We start from the raw sequence: 17735 nt of genomic DNA on the forward strand, positions 1-17735 counted from the left end.
ACGTGATCTGTGTTTACATCCTCTCCTCAGCTGTTTCTTTCTTCTTCCACTCGGAACTCGGCCGCTCGCGCTCACACCACTTCCACCTGCACCCACCGACCAGCTGGTTAACACACGAGTTACCAGGGTTCACCAGTCGTCCTCCAGCAGAGGAGACCTCTCCGCTTCCTCTCCCGGAGACTGTCACTCACTGACCGTCGCATCGCACGGAGCAGCCCCGGGCTCAGGAGCGAGTTGGTGCGACACAACTCCGTGAGTATTTGTTTTCATTTCTGTGTTTTGAAGCCAGCGGCGGTTCGCGTGTGTGCTCGCTCCCCGGTTGTCCGCGTTGAGTTCGCGGGGTGTCAGCGTTGAGTTTGCGGGGTGTTTTTGCGGTGTTTGCGGCGGCAGCAGGAAGAGAGGAGCAGCGCTTACCTAACCCGCTTTGTCTCTGTCTGGGTGATGGCGCACTCGGGCCCTACAGCAGCTAGCGTTAGCCAGGTTAACTTTAGCTCACTTGTACCGACAACCCGCAAGGTGACACGAGCGCTAAGCTAACTATTTAAACCGTTCACTTTAGATGGATGACGTTTGCGGAATTCCCTTCGTTTTTTGTTTTGTTTTTTAATGTTGCGCATCTTTGCGTGTTATTGTTTTTGTTTGACGCGCAGACTTCCGCTCCATCGGGCGGAAGAAGCCACGATATGAGCGTTTCTGTTTTTTATCCATTTCCACTCAGTTGTGATTTGTGAGCGACTTCCTCTAACCGGTTTAAAGATTGAGGTTAATCGCACTGCAGAGAGATGAGCAGCGCCTGCGTTTAGTTTGGGAATAAAAACTGGATGAAAACATACAAACACACACAGACACACACACAGTCCGTCAGTGTCAGTGCGTGTCACAGTGTCTCGTCGTGTGTTGCCTCGCGGACGACGGTGAAGCAGCAGCCATGATTAACAACGTTTCATGAAATCGCTTGTTGTTGTTGTTTTGCTCCATCGTCACACGCAGTGCGAGCAGAAGTGTTCCGGCTCTCTGATTGGCCGACGAGCCGCCGTCTGTGTGGCAACTGTGTCACGTGACCAGGTGCGGCGCTGATTGGCCTCGTCAGGTGTCAGTTGAGGGAACTCGGGAACATCTGGGAACATCAGTCTCGACTAGAGTGTCCCCAGACATGCAAAGTACATGTGTGATAAGGTCATAAAGTGGCAGAGAGCTCAACAGACTGCAGATTAACAAAACACATGTAAATAGATTTAGAAAACATGCAAATTAAGAAAACAACTTCATCAATTGGGGACACAAATACTGCACAAAGTCACAACAAAAGCAAATGAAGAAACATGATGCAAAAAGTCACAACACATCAAATACAGAAACACGCTGCAGAAAGTCACAAAACAAGCAAAATGTCACAGCACAAGCATATAGAGAAATGCACTGCAAAAAGTAACTTGTGTTGCATACACTGTGCAACATAAAGTGCCACGGTACTTTAGTTATCGCTGAAAGCTAGTCAGTGTAAGGTGTTGTTTACATACAGGGGCTGTAAGTGTGAACTCAAATGTCCGAGCTTTTAAAAACTCAGGATAATGTCTGAACGAGCCCCTGTCAGAACATGTCAGGAGATCCTCAATAGGAGTCACTGTGAGTGGATGTGTGGAGGACATTTCTATAACAAAAAAGCTAATATCTCACAGTGAAAAATGCGGTGCTGTACTGGAACCATTTCATTTCAAACAATAGGTCTACCATTAGCTTCAGCTGTAGCTGCCATAATACACTTGTGACCCTGTGTTGATAGCAGTTGACAACACTCAAAGTCTGTCATCCTGCTGACTGCGCTGCCAGGCTGACATTCCTGTCATACATAATAATATAAAGTCATAGGCTCATAAATGATTTAGTGTTTTTAAGATGTGTGTAGACAAAGTAAAGCAAAGTAAACTTTAGAGGCGTTGTGATTTTGCACCCAGTCAGAGGAGGGATACAAACAGTTTGAGGTTTTTCAAGGTGACACAACCTGAAGGGAAGAAAATTATTTTTTATTTGACACAAAACTGTATGACTCATCGCAGCGGGAGCAAACTGAAGAGGCTGCAGATGAGAATAAGAGACACAACTGGTACATTTTGAAAACACAAGTTGTTTTACACAAACACAATAACACCCTAGCATGGTGTCTGTTTCTGTTGTCATTCTGGCACAACAAATGCCTTTTACTCTCACATCTCTTGGCTGTTTGTGGCTAATTAACACAGAGTCTAGTGGTCAAATTCGCATAAATATATAGAGAGAGAGATGTGAGAATGATGAAATGCACTTTTAATTAAGTCTGAACGCTCCACTAGCTTGAGGGTGGAACCAGAGGAAAAGCCTGTTTATTCCCCAAATCAAAAGGCTTTATCCAGTGTCGAGCATGAAACAGTTCAGAGGTTTGCATGACAGTCTGTCCTATATTCTTGTCTGAGAAAGATGCAAATGTAAGATTCATTATGGTGGGTGACTCAAAAGTTTGGTATCTTGTGTAGCTGTGGAATTGAAATGATACATTTTGATATGACACTACAACTATCATTGCCCAAAACAGCAGGGAAGAAATACTACTGGCAAGATCTATTTCGAAATAGATGTTGCAGTGTATTTAAAAGACATTCCTGTCAGACTGATTTGAACAGAGCATTTAAATGTACCATCGGAGGGAAAGTACAGGGTCTGACTTTTCAGCACACAAGATACAGGCTTTGTCAAATATAAAACCACAATAGCACTCTGTAGTCCAACAGTCCACTCAGATTCAATCAAGCCACACCAAATTGCACACACTCACTAATATCAGTCCCCTAATTACACATTCTTGGCAAATCAGTTTTTTTCCCATAATGTCAAAGAAAGCAGAAATAAATTCCTGGAACTGCTACTTTGCCCAGATCTGTGCCAAAATCGGATTGGCTCTGTCTTGGCTCGTGTCCCAAACTTCCAGCAAGTTTCTTAGAAATATGCTCGGTTGATTTAGCATAATTCTGCTGACAAACAAACAATCAACAAACAAATAGACAGGAGTGACAACAACCTCCTTGGTGGAGGTAGTAGGCACGTCCTAGTTTAATGGCGGAACTAACAAAGCAGAACTGTAAATGGAGGTTTTTATCTCACACTCATGTATCTTAAAGTCAGTGGTATGTCACTATATCACAACATGCTTATTACAGTTGTTTCAGAGGACGTTGTGTTCATATATAAATGTTTGTCGTCCTACCTCCAAACTTAATGTAGTAAAAGAGGAAAAATGGCCTTTATTCATGGAGCTCAAAACAATGAAATGATTTCTTCCTCTTGAAAACATTCACTTTCTACAATGACCACTTGCTCTCAAGAGATTAAGTGTAAAAGGTCTGCTGTGAAGGTCACTAGGTCAATCGAATTCTTCCTCCGGGGAGCATGAAAATATGCAGGCATTTTCATAGGGCTCCGCTTTTCATATTTCAAGTTATGTTTATTTTAAACTGGACATTTTTATATAATACTACAGGGAAGGTCAAGGCATGACCAAGATCATAATTTATCCTGGGCTGTCATGTAATGAAAACTGGGTCGTGGTTAGTTTGTGGAATATCTATTAAACAGCGTTTTAAAGGATGCAAAAACTTTAACTTTTGCAGGTATAGATGAGGACTAATTACATCAAATGAGGCAATCATCAAATTCATTATCACCAAAGAGTCTGACTGTCTAATTAATGCTGTTATACCCAGAGCCATGGTAATAGGGTGGGTGGCTAAAAATAACTGTAAGATTCAAGATTCACACAGACAGAGCTGCTAAGTGATAGTCTTCATGGTTACCAGCATTTATCGTGGAGCCGACACTTCAGACAACCAAAAATTTGACCACCCTCTGACTGTTGATCAGCAGCCTGTATGTCCTGGTGCTGCCTGGACAGGCCTGTGGTATTTAGTTACAGCACGAGAGGTGATCTTGTGTTGGCCGTAGGATCTGTTACATGTTCCGTCGTCCTGCCTGGTTCACCGAGGTGTCCCTAATCGGGTCACAGCAACCCGGCTGGCCCTGAAATGGCGTCCATGCCCTTTTTACACACACCAGGGGTAAACCCAGGACACCCTGTGTGTTTGTTTACCAGCAGATTCCTGTTTATAAAGACTGTTGCAACAAATTCAATTATCTGGGTGGCCTTTGTTGTTTTTTCTTTAAGGACTGGATGAATAATGACCTGTTTTAAGACTCAAGATTATCATTGTTCTGACTGTGCAGCAGTTCCCAGGAGCAATTTGCTTACAGCATACCTCCCTTGACCCATTTTCCTGGATCTTCTTTCAACTGCAGGCTACTCAAAGGACTCTGCATTACGGGGAGGGCAGAGGGAGAAACTGGGATAAAATACACACTACTGTACAATCAACAATGGTGAGTGAATCAATGACTTTATTGCCTGTGAGGAGGAGCCAGTAGTAAATGACCTGCCAGGCCTCCCACTACAAAGTCACCTCTGAATTGAGTCTTTATTAGCTGAGTCAGATGTAGAGATGCTGAGAGGGCAGAGAGGGAATTCAAGACTTATCTCGTTCGTTTGCATCTGCAGCTACAGTTGACACATTCACCCTGTGGCAGTGTTGGATAAATTAAGTATTTATAAAATGTTGAAACATCAGCATGCAACAATATACCTTTAAGGAGAAGTTATAAAGTAAAGTCAATAGCTCAGTATTTATAATTATAAGCCGACCGATTCAGCAGTTTGCCGATAAAACTGGCCAAATGCAAAAAGCATTTCATCAACATATAAGTATCCGTATTTATGTTTGCAGATTGTGAAGATAATAACACTTTTCTTATACAGTACAAACAATGCAAAAAGATAAAGAATATATATTTATATGTTACACAAAAAAAATATTATTTTCCACATAATTTTCTCATTCTGTATATTTGTACATGTATTTGTGTTTTCATTAATAGTTATTTAGATAGAAGGTGTATCAAGGTGGATTTAATATTAGAATCTCCGGCCTCTGTACAAAAATGAAGCCAAATTATCCTGGATACGATTGCCGCCATTTTGTGATTTTGACGTTTTTGTAGCCAGAGTCTGCAGAACAGTAATTGTTGTGTAGGGCTGCAGTATCGAGGTTGTGCCAATGTTCGTGCTCGACCAAGTCTTAGCTGTCAGTCATGGCTTCTCACCCCATTGTTTATTTCATCATATAACTACTTAGAATGTAAAATTACAGAGGAAATGCTATTTATTGTGTACTTTGGCTTTATGACCGTTACTGCAGCCAGCCACCAGGTGGTGATCAAGATGGATCAAGATGAAGAAGTCATCCATCTTCATATACAGTTATTAATAATAAAGTTTAAACTGTAAAATATCAAGCCGGTTCAGCAAATTCTTTACACCCCAGTATTAGGGCATCAGCCCCAAATAATCCATATCAATCTGACTTTATTTATAATCTAAATAATTGTCAGAATCAGAATCAGAATCAGAACACCCTTTTTCATGTAGTGCATATTTTATCAAAAAATGCCCTCATAGCAATGGTTCTCACCCTTTTAAATTTGTGACCCATTAAAATAAATAATCATGGGGTTATGGCTTAAGTGTGAACTTGAGTTGTCAGCAGTTTAACCAAAGAATCGTTAGACCATTTTAGTTTTTAGACGTGTTCAGAACTTAACAAGAAAAGAACATGAATAAGTGGAGTCAGCTGAATGAAAAACACTGTTATACAACAGAGCATTTCCCCTTTGTTTCACCCCATATTCTGTATCTCAGTGTAGCAGGTACAGTATGTCTGTGCAGGCGCCATTGACATATTGTATAAAACAAACATTCTATTATTAGAGTGGCTCCTTTATCTAGTATGATTTTTAAAAGACGTGCATAATAGATAGACACACAGACACACATCCAATAAATCAAACCTTCACAAAGGTTGTAATGTTTAGAGGAAATCATTACACTCCTGCACTGAACCTTGGTTGGGTGCAAACAGCTTCGTCACTGCAGGCTGTGAAATAAATTTCCAATGAAAAACGTGTACAAATCTGAAGCATGTTTGGGCAGGAGGCTTCGTTGGAATGTGATTATAATCAGTTTATTGTCTGTGAGGAATTGGATTACTAGTTACACAGCAGTCTAAACATTTAAAAAAGAAGAACTTTACAATCCAAAGCTACCTGATAAACTAGCCCCATATACTGAGAGACAATTAACATTTTCAGAGTATTTGCCATCGCAGCGGCTCCTTTGACATCTCATCGTGTATTAGGTCATAATGGATGGTGTTAATCTGTGAGTGACCTATGGTAATGTTGAATTTTATGTGATTGTTTTTTTTACACCACCGTAATGTCTAACCTTCATGATCAGGTATTTAACTCACACACTGAGTCATTCCTGTCTGGTTATTTAATGACCCTCTAAAAGGCCACAAGTGCGTCAGTCTAACAATAAGTTCTTCTATTTACAGCGAGTGCAGCTTGCTAGACAACTCTAGGCATTTTATTCATCAACAGGTTTTACAGTAGGTAATATCACTTATATATATATATGAATAAAACTAAATAAAATTCCATGTGCATGTTCAGACAGTGACACTTACACCAGGGTTTGTAGCTGTTCTGCCCTCACTGGTTCCCTGATGCAGCTGACTCTTCCATTTATGACACTTGGAAAGCATTGTTCTCCTTCATGAACTTTATTCACATTTACCACTCAACAGACATAGTAAAAACTGCAACATCAAAATACAAAACACCATGAGTTAGGTACAAAGTATCCCATTCCCCATAAAGAAAATGAACAGTTCAATAAACATATACTTTTAAGGTGCACGCATGGCAGTCATATGAATCCCCATGGGGCAAAATGAAGGTAACAAAGAAGTTAACACACTGTATGATGTTCTACAAAGTCATCAGTTCACAAAATGTTACTTAGACTTAAGACAACTTATAGGCTGTGCTTAGCATTAGCATTCAGGGCTGCAGGCTTCAGCGTAGCTCAACAAGTGGACTTTCTACTTCCTGTTTACTCTTTAACTTCCTGTTTAACATAAAATGTCTTGTTTACATCAAAGGTCAAAATGATAAAAACAAACATAAACCTCCATTAACTTATCTGTATTCTCTTCAATAAATTACAAGGCTCTGAAAACAGTAGCAGGCAGTGAAATCGAGCTGTTGATTAAAATATTAGAACTGCAGCTAAGTATAATTGATTTCATTATTTTTGTATTAACTAGCTTTCTTTAAATATTTAAACTTGTCGAGTAAGCTTTTTTTATTGTCATTGTAGGAAAATCATAGATGTAACATATCAATGACCCTTGGCAGTTAAAGGGAAAATGTTGTATTATTGGATTATTGTCAAACATGACAGTTTCATTAATTCAATGTGTGCCATGAACATTTACACAAATACAGCTAAATTGTTTCATCTGGCAATCTGCAAATGCTTCTCAAGACATAAATCGCCTACGTTTTTTCCTGAGGGGAATTAATTAGGGAGAACATAACTGTAGCAGAATATGTCACTGATTATTCAGGCTGTTTCTCCTACAGTCGATAATTTTTCATCATAAAACAACCCCAGCTGCGAGAGATTATTAACAAATCTTTACTATTATCAGCGTATTGAATCAGAACACTACACATAGATCGCTCTAACGTGCTTATCTTGTGTGTCTCAGGTCACGCTCCACCTGGACTTGACCGTTGTCTGAACGGACGCTTTCAGGAGGAGTCAAAGCAGCACGATCCCTCAGCCAGTCGCTCATCTCCATGCCACTGTGAGGAGGATCCACTCAATCCTGAGTACGACTCCGCCCCCTTGTGTTCCTCTGCTCTTCTCACCATGGGGGGAGCCGTGAGCGCCGGCGAGGACAACGACGACCTCATTGACAATCTGAAGGAAGCTCAGTATATTCGCACGGAAAAAGTCGAGCAGGCATTTCGGGCCATAGACCGCGGTGACTACTATCTGGATGGCTACCGGGACAGTGCCTACAAAGACTTAGCGTGGAAACATGGCAACATACACCTGTCTGCTCCGTGTATATACTCTGAGGTGATGGAGGGCCTCAAACTGCAGCCAGGACTTTCTTTCCTCAATCTGGGCAGCGGAACCGGCTACTTAAGCACAATGGTTGGTCTTATCATAGGTAAGCATCGTGTACCCTTTTTCATGACTTTTTTCATGCCTCCGTGCCGGCGGTAGCAAATGACCGGAGGCATTATGTTTTCCGGTTGTGTTTCCTTCCTAATCAAGATTCTATGAGGGAATTTCTTGAAATTGTGTACAAGTATTCACTTGGACTCAATGATGAACTGATAACCTTTTGGTGGTCAAATTCAAGGTCACGTGACCTCACAAAGCAATTTCTTTGCCTAAAAATGATCATGTTTCAGTGTTCAACACTTAAAGGTCACATTGACTAAATAATATTCAAATCACATGAAATTTAACCTGCAGACTGCAGGGGCCACCATGAGAAACAGTGAGGTTAAAAAATGATTTGTCGCCTCTTAAGGATTAAATATATATATATATAGAGATTTAATAGGATCAAGTGCTAAAGTGAAAAACTGATTCAATTTTGGTCAAGGTCACAGTGACCTCACATCCCTGTGAATGTGATATATTAGGACTGTCCGTAGGGAATTTCATCACACCTGCTACAATTCACTTTGACTTATTGATTAATTGATTACATATCAGTGGTCAAAGGTCAAGGTCACAGGGCCCTCAACAATGTTTGTGGCCTCTTGAATATTCCCTCAAGACTGCCTGAGGGAATTTCTTCAACTCTTAATCCTGTTGTCACTTGGACTCAAATAATAACGTTTCAGTGGTCAGAGGTCAGTGACCTTATATGAATTTGGAAAAATAAATATGTAGAAATATGTACAAGGAAACTGCACGGGGTGATAATACCACATGTGGGAAATGCTTGGTGAAATTCTTTGAATTGTTCTAAAAAATATATAAATGGATATGGTAAATGATACCAATTATTATTTCCTAAAGCGTAAGAGGATCTGGAATCAGATCATGTTCAGCATTTCTTTAATAAAGATTACTTGTTAATATCTGTCATTTGATAGATTAAGTGTTTGTCTCAGCTTTACATGATAGGTAGTACTTTAGCTGTGTCACAATATACATTTTTTATATTTACTATTTTATGTTTATATATTCTTTCCTTTTGTTTAAAGGGCCATTTGGTGTGAACCATGGAGTTGAGCTCCACAAGGACGTGGTTGAATACGCCAGAGAGAAACTTGAGGATTTCGTAAAGAGTAGTGACAGCTTTGATAAGTGAGTACATCTTTGGGGAAATACACTCTCTTGAGACTTAAATAAAAAGATCATATTAAAAAAGAAAATGTTCCTTACTAGATCTGAATACATCCAGTGGTTTTTTTCTAAAGAATAATTTTACACTTTGGGGATTATGTTAGATGATATCTGACGATCAAATATTAGGTTACAGCCAGCTGGCTGGGAATGGGAGGAAACAGCTATCCTGGCCCTTCCCTGTGTTCAATCTGTACATAAACTGAATTTAATAAATTCGAGACAATGAAAGTTTCTGAAGCAGTTTTCTTGCACTTCAGTTTTTCAACCGTATCAACATGCAGGATATGTCTTGTTAATTAATGAGCTTGTTAGCAGATTTTTTTAACCTTCAGACAGAGACAGGTTTGCAGTTTTCCCCGGTGTCTACTCTCGATGCCAAACTAAACAGCTGCTTGCTGTAGTCTTATTTCTACCAAACACATAAGAGAGTCTTCTGATCCAACCCTCAGCAAGAAAATGAAATAGCATATTTATGTTTTTTCCTTTAACAATGATTAAATGTATTCAAACCACATATGTGACGATTTCTTGTTTGTTTCCTGTATTTTGCTCACTGTCTGTGTTATTATGCATTTTTACAGGTTTGAGGTTTGCGAACCCGTCTTTGTGGTGGGGAACTGCCTCGAAATCTCCACTGACAGTCATCAATACGACCGGATTTACTGTGGCGCCGGGGTTCAGAAGGACCATGAAAATTACATGAAAGTGCTGCTCAAAATTGGAGGAATTCTGGTGATGCCTATAGAGGATCAGGTAAGTGCTACAAGGCACCAGTATAACACAGGATTTGCACATCACAAAGTGCCAGCACATGGGGGAACGCAAGGTAAAATAGCTCTGACCCACAGGACTGCTTATGCAACTTTCACATGCATTATTGAGCCACAACTGCCCCTGGATTTGAGCAGCGGTGTAAGGAGCACACACCAGAATGTTTTATTTAAAATGGTGGATGTGTGGACAGACCGTCGGCCATGTAAGAGGTCAGTCGTGATAGTTTTGAATGTCGGTGGAGAAAATGTTCAGCAGGAACCTTTTTTTGGAAGGAGGGTGGGCCAAGGGCTCAGGGCAATTGAATCTATTAAAAGGAAGAAAAAAAAACCCTGGCTTAGGTTAGGTACCGTGAGCAAAAGTTAATTTCAGTATACACTCTGAAGTGAGTTCAGGTAACAGTGCTCTTAAAAGACACCAACTTGATGTTATAATGTATTTTTGCTATTTATTAAAGAAGGTAAAAGGTATTAAGAATGAAACCAGCTTGGACACATGAATCAAGTTGGACAAAATCATTAAACAGGATATGGATCAGGGATCTTTAACAGCATGATAGTACAACTTTCCTAAACGTTTTCAAAAACTTAAGGTCCCAGGAACCGAGATGTGTTTCGACTGCAAACTACAGACCAGGGGGAGATGAGCCACAACAAGCTGTTCCAACACCAATGAGGAGTGACAACACAACAGCAGTAAACATAGAGGAGATTCAAGCTGTGCTGCTTTTGATCGGAAAAGAAAAGAGCACGGGTCTCAAAATGTATTCACCCGAATCACTGATAAAAAAGAAACAGAATTTCATAGATAAAACGCTGGCGTACTCGACCAATCATTTATCTTTAGCACTGCTAGCTCCACCCCCAAGGTTCCTGTATATTGTAACGTATCCACCCCCTGAGCAGGGACTATTTTGGGGGTAAACTTAATTAAGCTCTAGGTCCTTCGGGTGGAAACTTTGTCAACTTTGTCTTTATATTACGTTGTCATAGTTATGCTGCTAGATGTCCTTAAAAAATCATAAAACAAACATCTATCTTGTTTATTTGTTTTTAGTGTCCCTGGCTGTGACCAGTGTTACAAGTCACTCCGCAGAGTAGAATTTATTGAACTGTAAATAATGGCACAAAGATAAATATAAATAATATAGTTGTGGTACTTTTATTTTATAGATGCTGGTGCTGTCTGTACTGGATAGTGTGTGACAGGCTGCTGGTTGTTTTGCTGCTGAACTCGGGTCTTTCTTGACAGAGTCGTCTTCATCTGGAAAAGAAAAACAGATCATATCTTGTTTCATTTTTAAATTAGTGGGATAAAATACGTTGATTAGTCAGATACGACAACATTTTATATAACTGTCAGTTTTAATCTACTCATCAACTGATTGTTTTCTTCATTAGATATAAATACATTTCATCATAAATTATGTCACAGTATTTCACACATAGAAAATGTTATCTTTATTGGCGGCCCATTCATTTGTACAGCCTTGAGATCGCTGCCTTTGAAAAGAGCAGCAACCTCACAGTCTTTTAATGACACCGTGTTTGCTCACAAGGCAAATAAAAAATAAACGGGGTTAATGTTTGATGCTGTTATTTAATCTGACAGCATATATGCAAATGTAGAGAAAGTTTCACGTCTTCTCCTGGGACGTGGTTTATATATTTATAATCTGGTTACACAGAGTTTATACATCTGCCACCTGTAATGACCACCTGCAATCTGGATAACACCTTTGTGTGTGTGACTGTTGTTTACCAAGTAAATAATGTATTTATTTATACTGAGATAATTATTACTTGTTGGCATTGAATCAAACGTTGACATGAATCCTCAGTATTCAATCTGCAAATAAATAGACTGCTGCTGAGTATCCACACAACTATCACCAGCATGTGTGCAAACTTAAGACATGATATAAAAAATATATATCGAAGAATGCTCGAAGGTGGTCTCGGCCTTTAGCCCTTGTTCCCTGATGTTATGCAGTAGTTCATATTTTATAAGTGTTCAGTGCTGAGTTCAGGTTCTGTCTCTGTATGCAGCTGACCCAGATAACCAGGACTGGTCAGTGCACATGGGAGAGCAAAAACATCTTGGCAGTGTCCTTTGCCCCCTTGGCCCAGCAGAGTAGAGCTGACGGAGAGAAGCCTGACGCTGTTCAGCTGCGTAAGTTTCCCCAGACTCCACACAAGAAGAACAAATCTTTGAGTCCTCATGTTTTATTATGCCTAACCCGTCTTGAAGTGTAAAGCCGCACATCTTTTAAAGTCAGACAGTTCATTTAAAGTAATGTGACGAGATGAATCCTCAAGCCATATTTGCTTAGACGTATGAATCTCGTACCGCGGCGGCTTCATAGTGCCACTTATTTCCTTTCCTTGAATTACTGAGACAGACTTTTCCTTGACGGCCTCAATTGTTTATGCTGACCTATTTAAAGGGTACAGTTGTATGGATTCTTCTTGTTGTTGTGGCGGCGCATCGCCCTGAAGAGCTGTGTCGTCTCCGTTTGTCCCCAGCCCCGGTGACAGTCCGCAGCCTGCAGGATCTCTCTCGGATCTACATCCGCCGCACCCTCCGCAGCCTGGCCAACGAGGACAGTCTGGAGAAGGGCCTGCTGCAGAGAATCCCCCAGAAGCGCAAGAGGAGGCGCTGCCGGAGGCGACGCATCAACACGTATGTCTTCGTGGGCAACCAGCTGATCCCCCAAATGGTGGAGAGCGAGGATGAGGAGCACGCCGTGGATGAACACAAGGAGGAGGAGGAGGAGGAGGAGGAGGAGAGAGACATTGGCGAGATTGAAATCCTCAAGCAAGTGAACATGTTGAGAGACCAAATAATGGCGTTGCCACTGCCTGAGTCCCTGAAGGCATACTTGCTGTATTACAGAGAGAAATGACTGATTCCCTCGGTATCTGTTGGTATCGGGTGCAGCTCCTGATGAATCGCTGGTCTTCACCCTCCTCAGTACAACTGTAACATTATTTCCATGAAATCTCGATGACAAAACTGTAAATGAAAGAGACGTCATAGATAACATTGGATAATAATGTTTTGATTGTCGTGACTTGTTAGTTTTTGTTGACATTCTTCTGTTGATTTGTATATCAAAAAAGAAAAAAAAAGATGTAAGAAGTACAATTAATGGACATAGTTTCCAAAAAAAACATTTTTTGAGAGTCAGATTCTATCACATGGTCAGGATTTCTGCAGAAGTGTGCAGATGAAAAAAAAAATTATAAAAAAAGTTCTTACTATATTTGTTTAAATATGATCATGATAAAGAATAAGACTTTTATTGCACCTTTTTTAGAAGCTTTACCTTACTCCTTGTCCGGCAGTGAAACGATGCTGAGAAGGAACAAAAGACGCTGAAAGTCAAACAAGGCCACATCCTCCTGTTCTTATGTCATAATGACCGGGGCACTTCTGTCATTACGCCTCTGGATGATTTGTTTTAGGTCACCGTGGTTTTCTACCTTCCTTTTACAGTTGTCAAGAGACCGGATTAGTTCCTAGTTTTTTCTACACGGCACCTTTTAATGGAACGTTTTCCACAAGGTGCTCACACACCATGTACCCGTTTCCTCACTTTGCATACGAGTAACATTTGATATGAGGTGTTGTGGGCCCCTCTCCTCTCCGTGGTTTTTTCTTTCTATTATTAATGCAGATAATATATAAGTCTCATTAATCACATCAGAGGTTTGAAATTGTGAAAAAAAAATGATGACGGGTGTTTAATACTTTGCGTGTTCAACTTTTGTAAAGAGAGCTGGTGACGGGCAGATGTCGGTAATGATCACATGCATGAATATAGTGTCTATGTCCTGGGTGTTCCTGACTTTGCTTCACATTTATCGATCGCTCACCGGAGATGACTAATCGATTAGATGGCCTTGAGACAAACTCCTTTTTTTTTAATTGACACCAATGCAAAATCTGAATCATGGAGGATTTTGAAGCCTTTTTGTATCCTGGACCTGAGACGCACGTGTCCAGCAAAGCACCTTTAAACCTGCAGTCCTCCAGTGAACGATAAAAAAGAAGGTGCAGTGGTTTTTTTGGGGCTTCATCTGTAACGTGGACTAAAATAAACCGTCACGTAAATCCTGTTAAATAAAAGTACAACGTTCTTGCCGAGCGTCGCTGATAGTGATGGCTTCTAAGTGCCAAGGCACCCATCACACCAGGGATTTCTGTAAGTTCCCTGGCACAGTGCATTGGATGATGCTATATTTTCTACTAAAACATTCCGCGGTGAAACAGAAAAACAGCACATCACTGATAGATGTCCCACTTCTTCTTCATGCTTTACCAACGCAGACTTGGAAAATCTTCATCTTACTTTGAATGCATAGTTTTTAGTACTTTCCAAAAGCTGAGTTGAATGTTGTTGATATTACTTCTCTTCAATATAAAGGTGATATATGTATTGTTATCTTATGATTCTGCCTAGAGTTTGACTGGCATTTTATTTTGTAGCACCCTCTCGCTGTACTGTATCTTGACACTGGGAACTCTGTAAATCAAAACCTCCACTGCTGTTTTAATAGGTGACATATATTTGTGATATAGTTCTTCATTTTTTGGTTTGGGTGTAATGAAAACAAATATTTTTGTTTTAAACTGGGCTGTTAATTCTTTTAGTTTTTGTGTGTGAAGAGGTAACGTTTATTTTCCGTAAAGTTTTTAAATTAGTTGGTTATTTTATTTGCATTTTCTTCATTGGAAAGCTTTTGCGATTAAGCAATAATGGATAATAACTTATCAGCTTTTAATTACAAACAACAACATAGTCCCATTGGATTTGCACAATATCAATCAATCACAATAATTAGATGCACGCAACCAATAATATACCATTATCTGAATTTGAATAGCTAATTAGGGAGCACATTAAGCATTGGAAGCAGGGGACCTCCAACCTCCACTCTCAGGTCACGCCTCGCACCAAAGTTAATGGGACTGCTTCGATTCCATTCAATGTGCACCAGGCTCAAGTAACACACGACGAAAATGGCACCAGGACGCGTCACAACCAATTCTCATATAACGATAATTATAAAGAGCCAAAACGGTTCTGTTACTATTTTTTTTTATCAAGCAAAATATTGTCATAGAGTGTGCAATTCATTATGAAAATGTGTTGTTTCTCCGTAAATGTTTGGCACAAAAAATAAAGGTCACAGTCGCATCATGCCTCTTCCAATCATTGTAACAGCGCTCGTTTGTTTCTGTCTGTTTAAGTCGATTGTTTTCTTCCCTGAGTTCACGTCCGACGTGGGCGAGCAATCAAATGAGTCACGACGTTAATAAAGGCGCAGCAGCGGCGGTGGTGTCTGCAGGAATAAAGCCTGTGTTTCTTTTACCTCACACACGTCAGAGCAGAGAGAGGGATTATGGGATGAAGGTCTCAGAGTCAAAGCCGGGACCATGAAGCCTCAAAACTCATCAGTGTCAGTTATCTTTTTCTTATCTCGGGTTAATTGGGAAGCAGCGTTTTAAACACACTGAGTGTAATCAATAAGTAAACGTCAATTAAACCTCATCTGGTAACTTTGTGCATCGTAAACACGCACAGACATGAACCAGAAACCATAATAAGGCTTTTATCTACAATAGAAACCGAGTATATGTGTTACAGATCTATGTTGGTTTAACAAACTGTTTCCAAGTAGCTTTATTTTATTCCCTTTAATCTTTAAAAGCACCACTTGAAGAACCATTAATTATTCCCTTTGGAAAGAATTCCTAGTTCCCCTGATCCTGGTTCAAAATGTGATGTGTTCTTCCCTGACCTGCAGCACGTCTTTCATTGTCATCTGCCCAGAGGTTACTGGGCAGATCTCTTGTTTACAAACAAACAAACAAACAAACGGACAGATGATAAAAAACATAGGCTACCTGGAGTTATGGTAAAGTGCATGTAAAAAGAATGTTTTTCTTGTCATTTCCTGTCTTTATCCCAAGCAAAACTAAGATATCAATAAAGTATCTATCTCTCTATCTGCTGGCTGTAGCATAGGTATCACCTTCTCACGGACGCACCAGTAAATTGCATCTCTACGTCTGCTAGTGGACTTTTAGGTTAAAAACACGGTGTAAATGAGCATGTTAAGAGTCGAATATGAACATCGGGGCTTGTGGACACTTGGATGACACCACACGAGCCGTATGGAGGCGTGTTGTGCTTTCATCCTGTTGTTTTATTACGTCTGAAGAAGAGGTCACTTTGGCTGCAGCACCGTTTACCCCTGAGACTCATTTAACTCGTCAGCTCAAGCTAATGTTTCAACATGTGAAGCTGTGAACTGACTCCTCCCCTGTGGAATGACCCCCAACTTGGGTAAAAGTACTGCTGATGAATTGGATGGATGTTACGGTGATTATCACAGCGGGGAACGGTCAAATAAAACCAATTGCACGTGGCTCGTGTGTTATAAAAGTTCTCATTTATTCATTTCTGACACAGCATATTTGTTAATAAAACATCTGCAAAAAATAAAATAAACCTCCCTCTAGAATCCCGTGTTATAAGGGTATATATGCGACCGAGATCATTTTTAAAGCACAGAAGCATCACTCGGACTTTCTTTTGCATAGACTGCACCGCCATTCGTTTTCCCTCGTGCGCGTGCACATACACACACACACACACACACACACACACACACATACACACGAGTCAGCTTAACAAGCCCGCGCGGCGCCGAGCTCTTTACTGACCCCATTTAATTTGCCATCCCCCAGAGTTTACTGACCCACGGGCCTCCTCTGCTCAGATTCTACTTGGTAAATGGAAGGTAAGAGCGTGACTAATTGCGCCGGAGCTCTCTCGTCGGACGCGATCGTTTAGTTGTGGCTCCGCAGGATTTATAAACAATACAACACAGGGTGAAGTTTAAAGGGCCGTCTCCAACCTCTGCTACGGGTTTTCCTGTTTTCCACTCTCGGTGTGTTTTTTCCTCCAGAAGTTATAGTTTCTTCTCTTTATCATATTTACAAGCTGAAGTCAAAAAGATAAAATCTTCCAAAAATACACCATCGCTGATCTTTGTTCTCCTGAATTGGTCCATAGAGTAAAGGATGGAGAGAGGACGAGGTTCTGCAGTATCTAGCTAGTCGTCTCCGGTGCACCTCAAATCAACAAATGCAGTAATCCCTACGAGTAGTTCCCCATGATTCATAATTCTCTGAGTTCATTTGAATGTCAGTGTTTATTTACATAATCAAGCTTTAGGGGGGAAATAATGCTAAAAGGATTATGAAAGGTGTTTCTAATCACGTTTAAAGCGGGTTGAGTCAGATTATGGTCGAGTGGATGGTGAACCCGATTATCAAATTCTCATTTCACACTATAGAAACCACAGTCCAGGATTTCCTCCAGATGGTTACGCTCTGACCTCAGACACAGGTCTACGTGATATGCAGAGAGAAAGAACTAAGGTTGTGGAGAAAGTTTATACACACGCTGATCTGAAACCAGTCATTTCTTCCGTTAAAGCAGCCAGAAAACAAATATGTGATCAATTCAATCCAAATTCAACTGCTGAACTTGGACTTTTTCCACTTCTATTTTACTTTTGAAAAA

At 40.4% G+C, this 17735-nt stretch overlaps 1 protein-coding gene across 2 annotated transcripts; it reads left to right on the forward strand.

Moving 5' to 3' along the window:
• Positions 1 to 15338, forward strand: pcmtd1 (protein-L-isoaspartate (D-aspartate) O-methyltransferase domain containing 1). Of its 2 annotated transcripts, XM_053437513.1 has the most exons (7): positions 1 to 252; positions 4324 to 4404; positions 7695 to 8165; positions 9220 to 9322; positions 9946 to 10117; positions 12184 to 12307; positions 12661 to 15338. In XM_053437513.1, exons 3-7 carry the CDS (start codon positions 7859 to 7861, stop codon positions 13038 to 13040), a joined length of 1086 nt encoding a protein of 361 aa, XP_053293488.1. In that variant the 5' UTR covers positions 1 to 252; positions 4324 to 4404; positions 7695 to 7858; the 3' UTR covers positions 13041 to 15338. The 2 variants fall into 2 exon arrangements, with proteins under 2 accessions (XP_053293488.1, XP_053293490.1); XM_053437515.1 differs by lacking the exon at positions 4324 to 4404.
• Positions 15339 to 17735: the final 2397 nt, after the last annotated feature.

The sequence above is a fragment of the Pleuronectes platessa genome, chromosome 13, assembly GCF_947347685.1.
Source record: "Pleuronectes platessa chromosome 13, fPlePla1.1, whole genome shotgun sequence".
In the NCBI taxonomy this organism is placed as follows: domain Eukaryota; kingdom Metazoa; phylum Chordata; class Actinopteri; order Pleuronectiformes; family Pleuronectidae; genus Pleuronectes; species Pleuronectes platessa.

Coding starts and splice junctions, on each gene's coding strand:
- pcmtd1 (XM_053437513.1), top strand. CDS start 7,859: ATGGGGGGAGCCGTGAGCGCCGGCGAGGACAACGACGACCTCATTGAC. Junction 8,166..9,219: donor AATGGTTGGTCTTATCATAG/GTAAGCATCGTG, acceptor TTTTGTTTAAAG/GGCCATTTGGTGTGAACCAT. Junction 9,323..9,945: donor AGTAGTGACAGCTTTGATAA/GTGAGTACATCT, acceptor GCATTTTTACAG/GTTTGAGGTTTGCGAACCCG.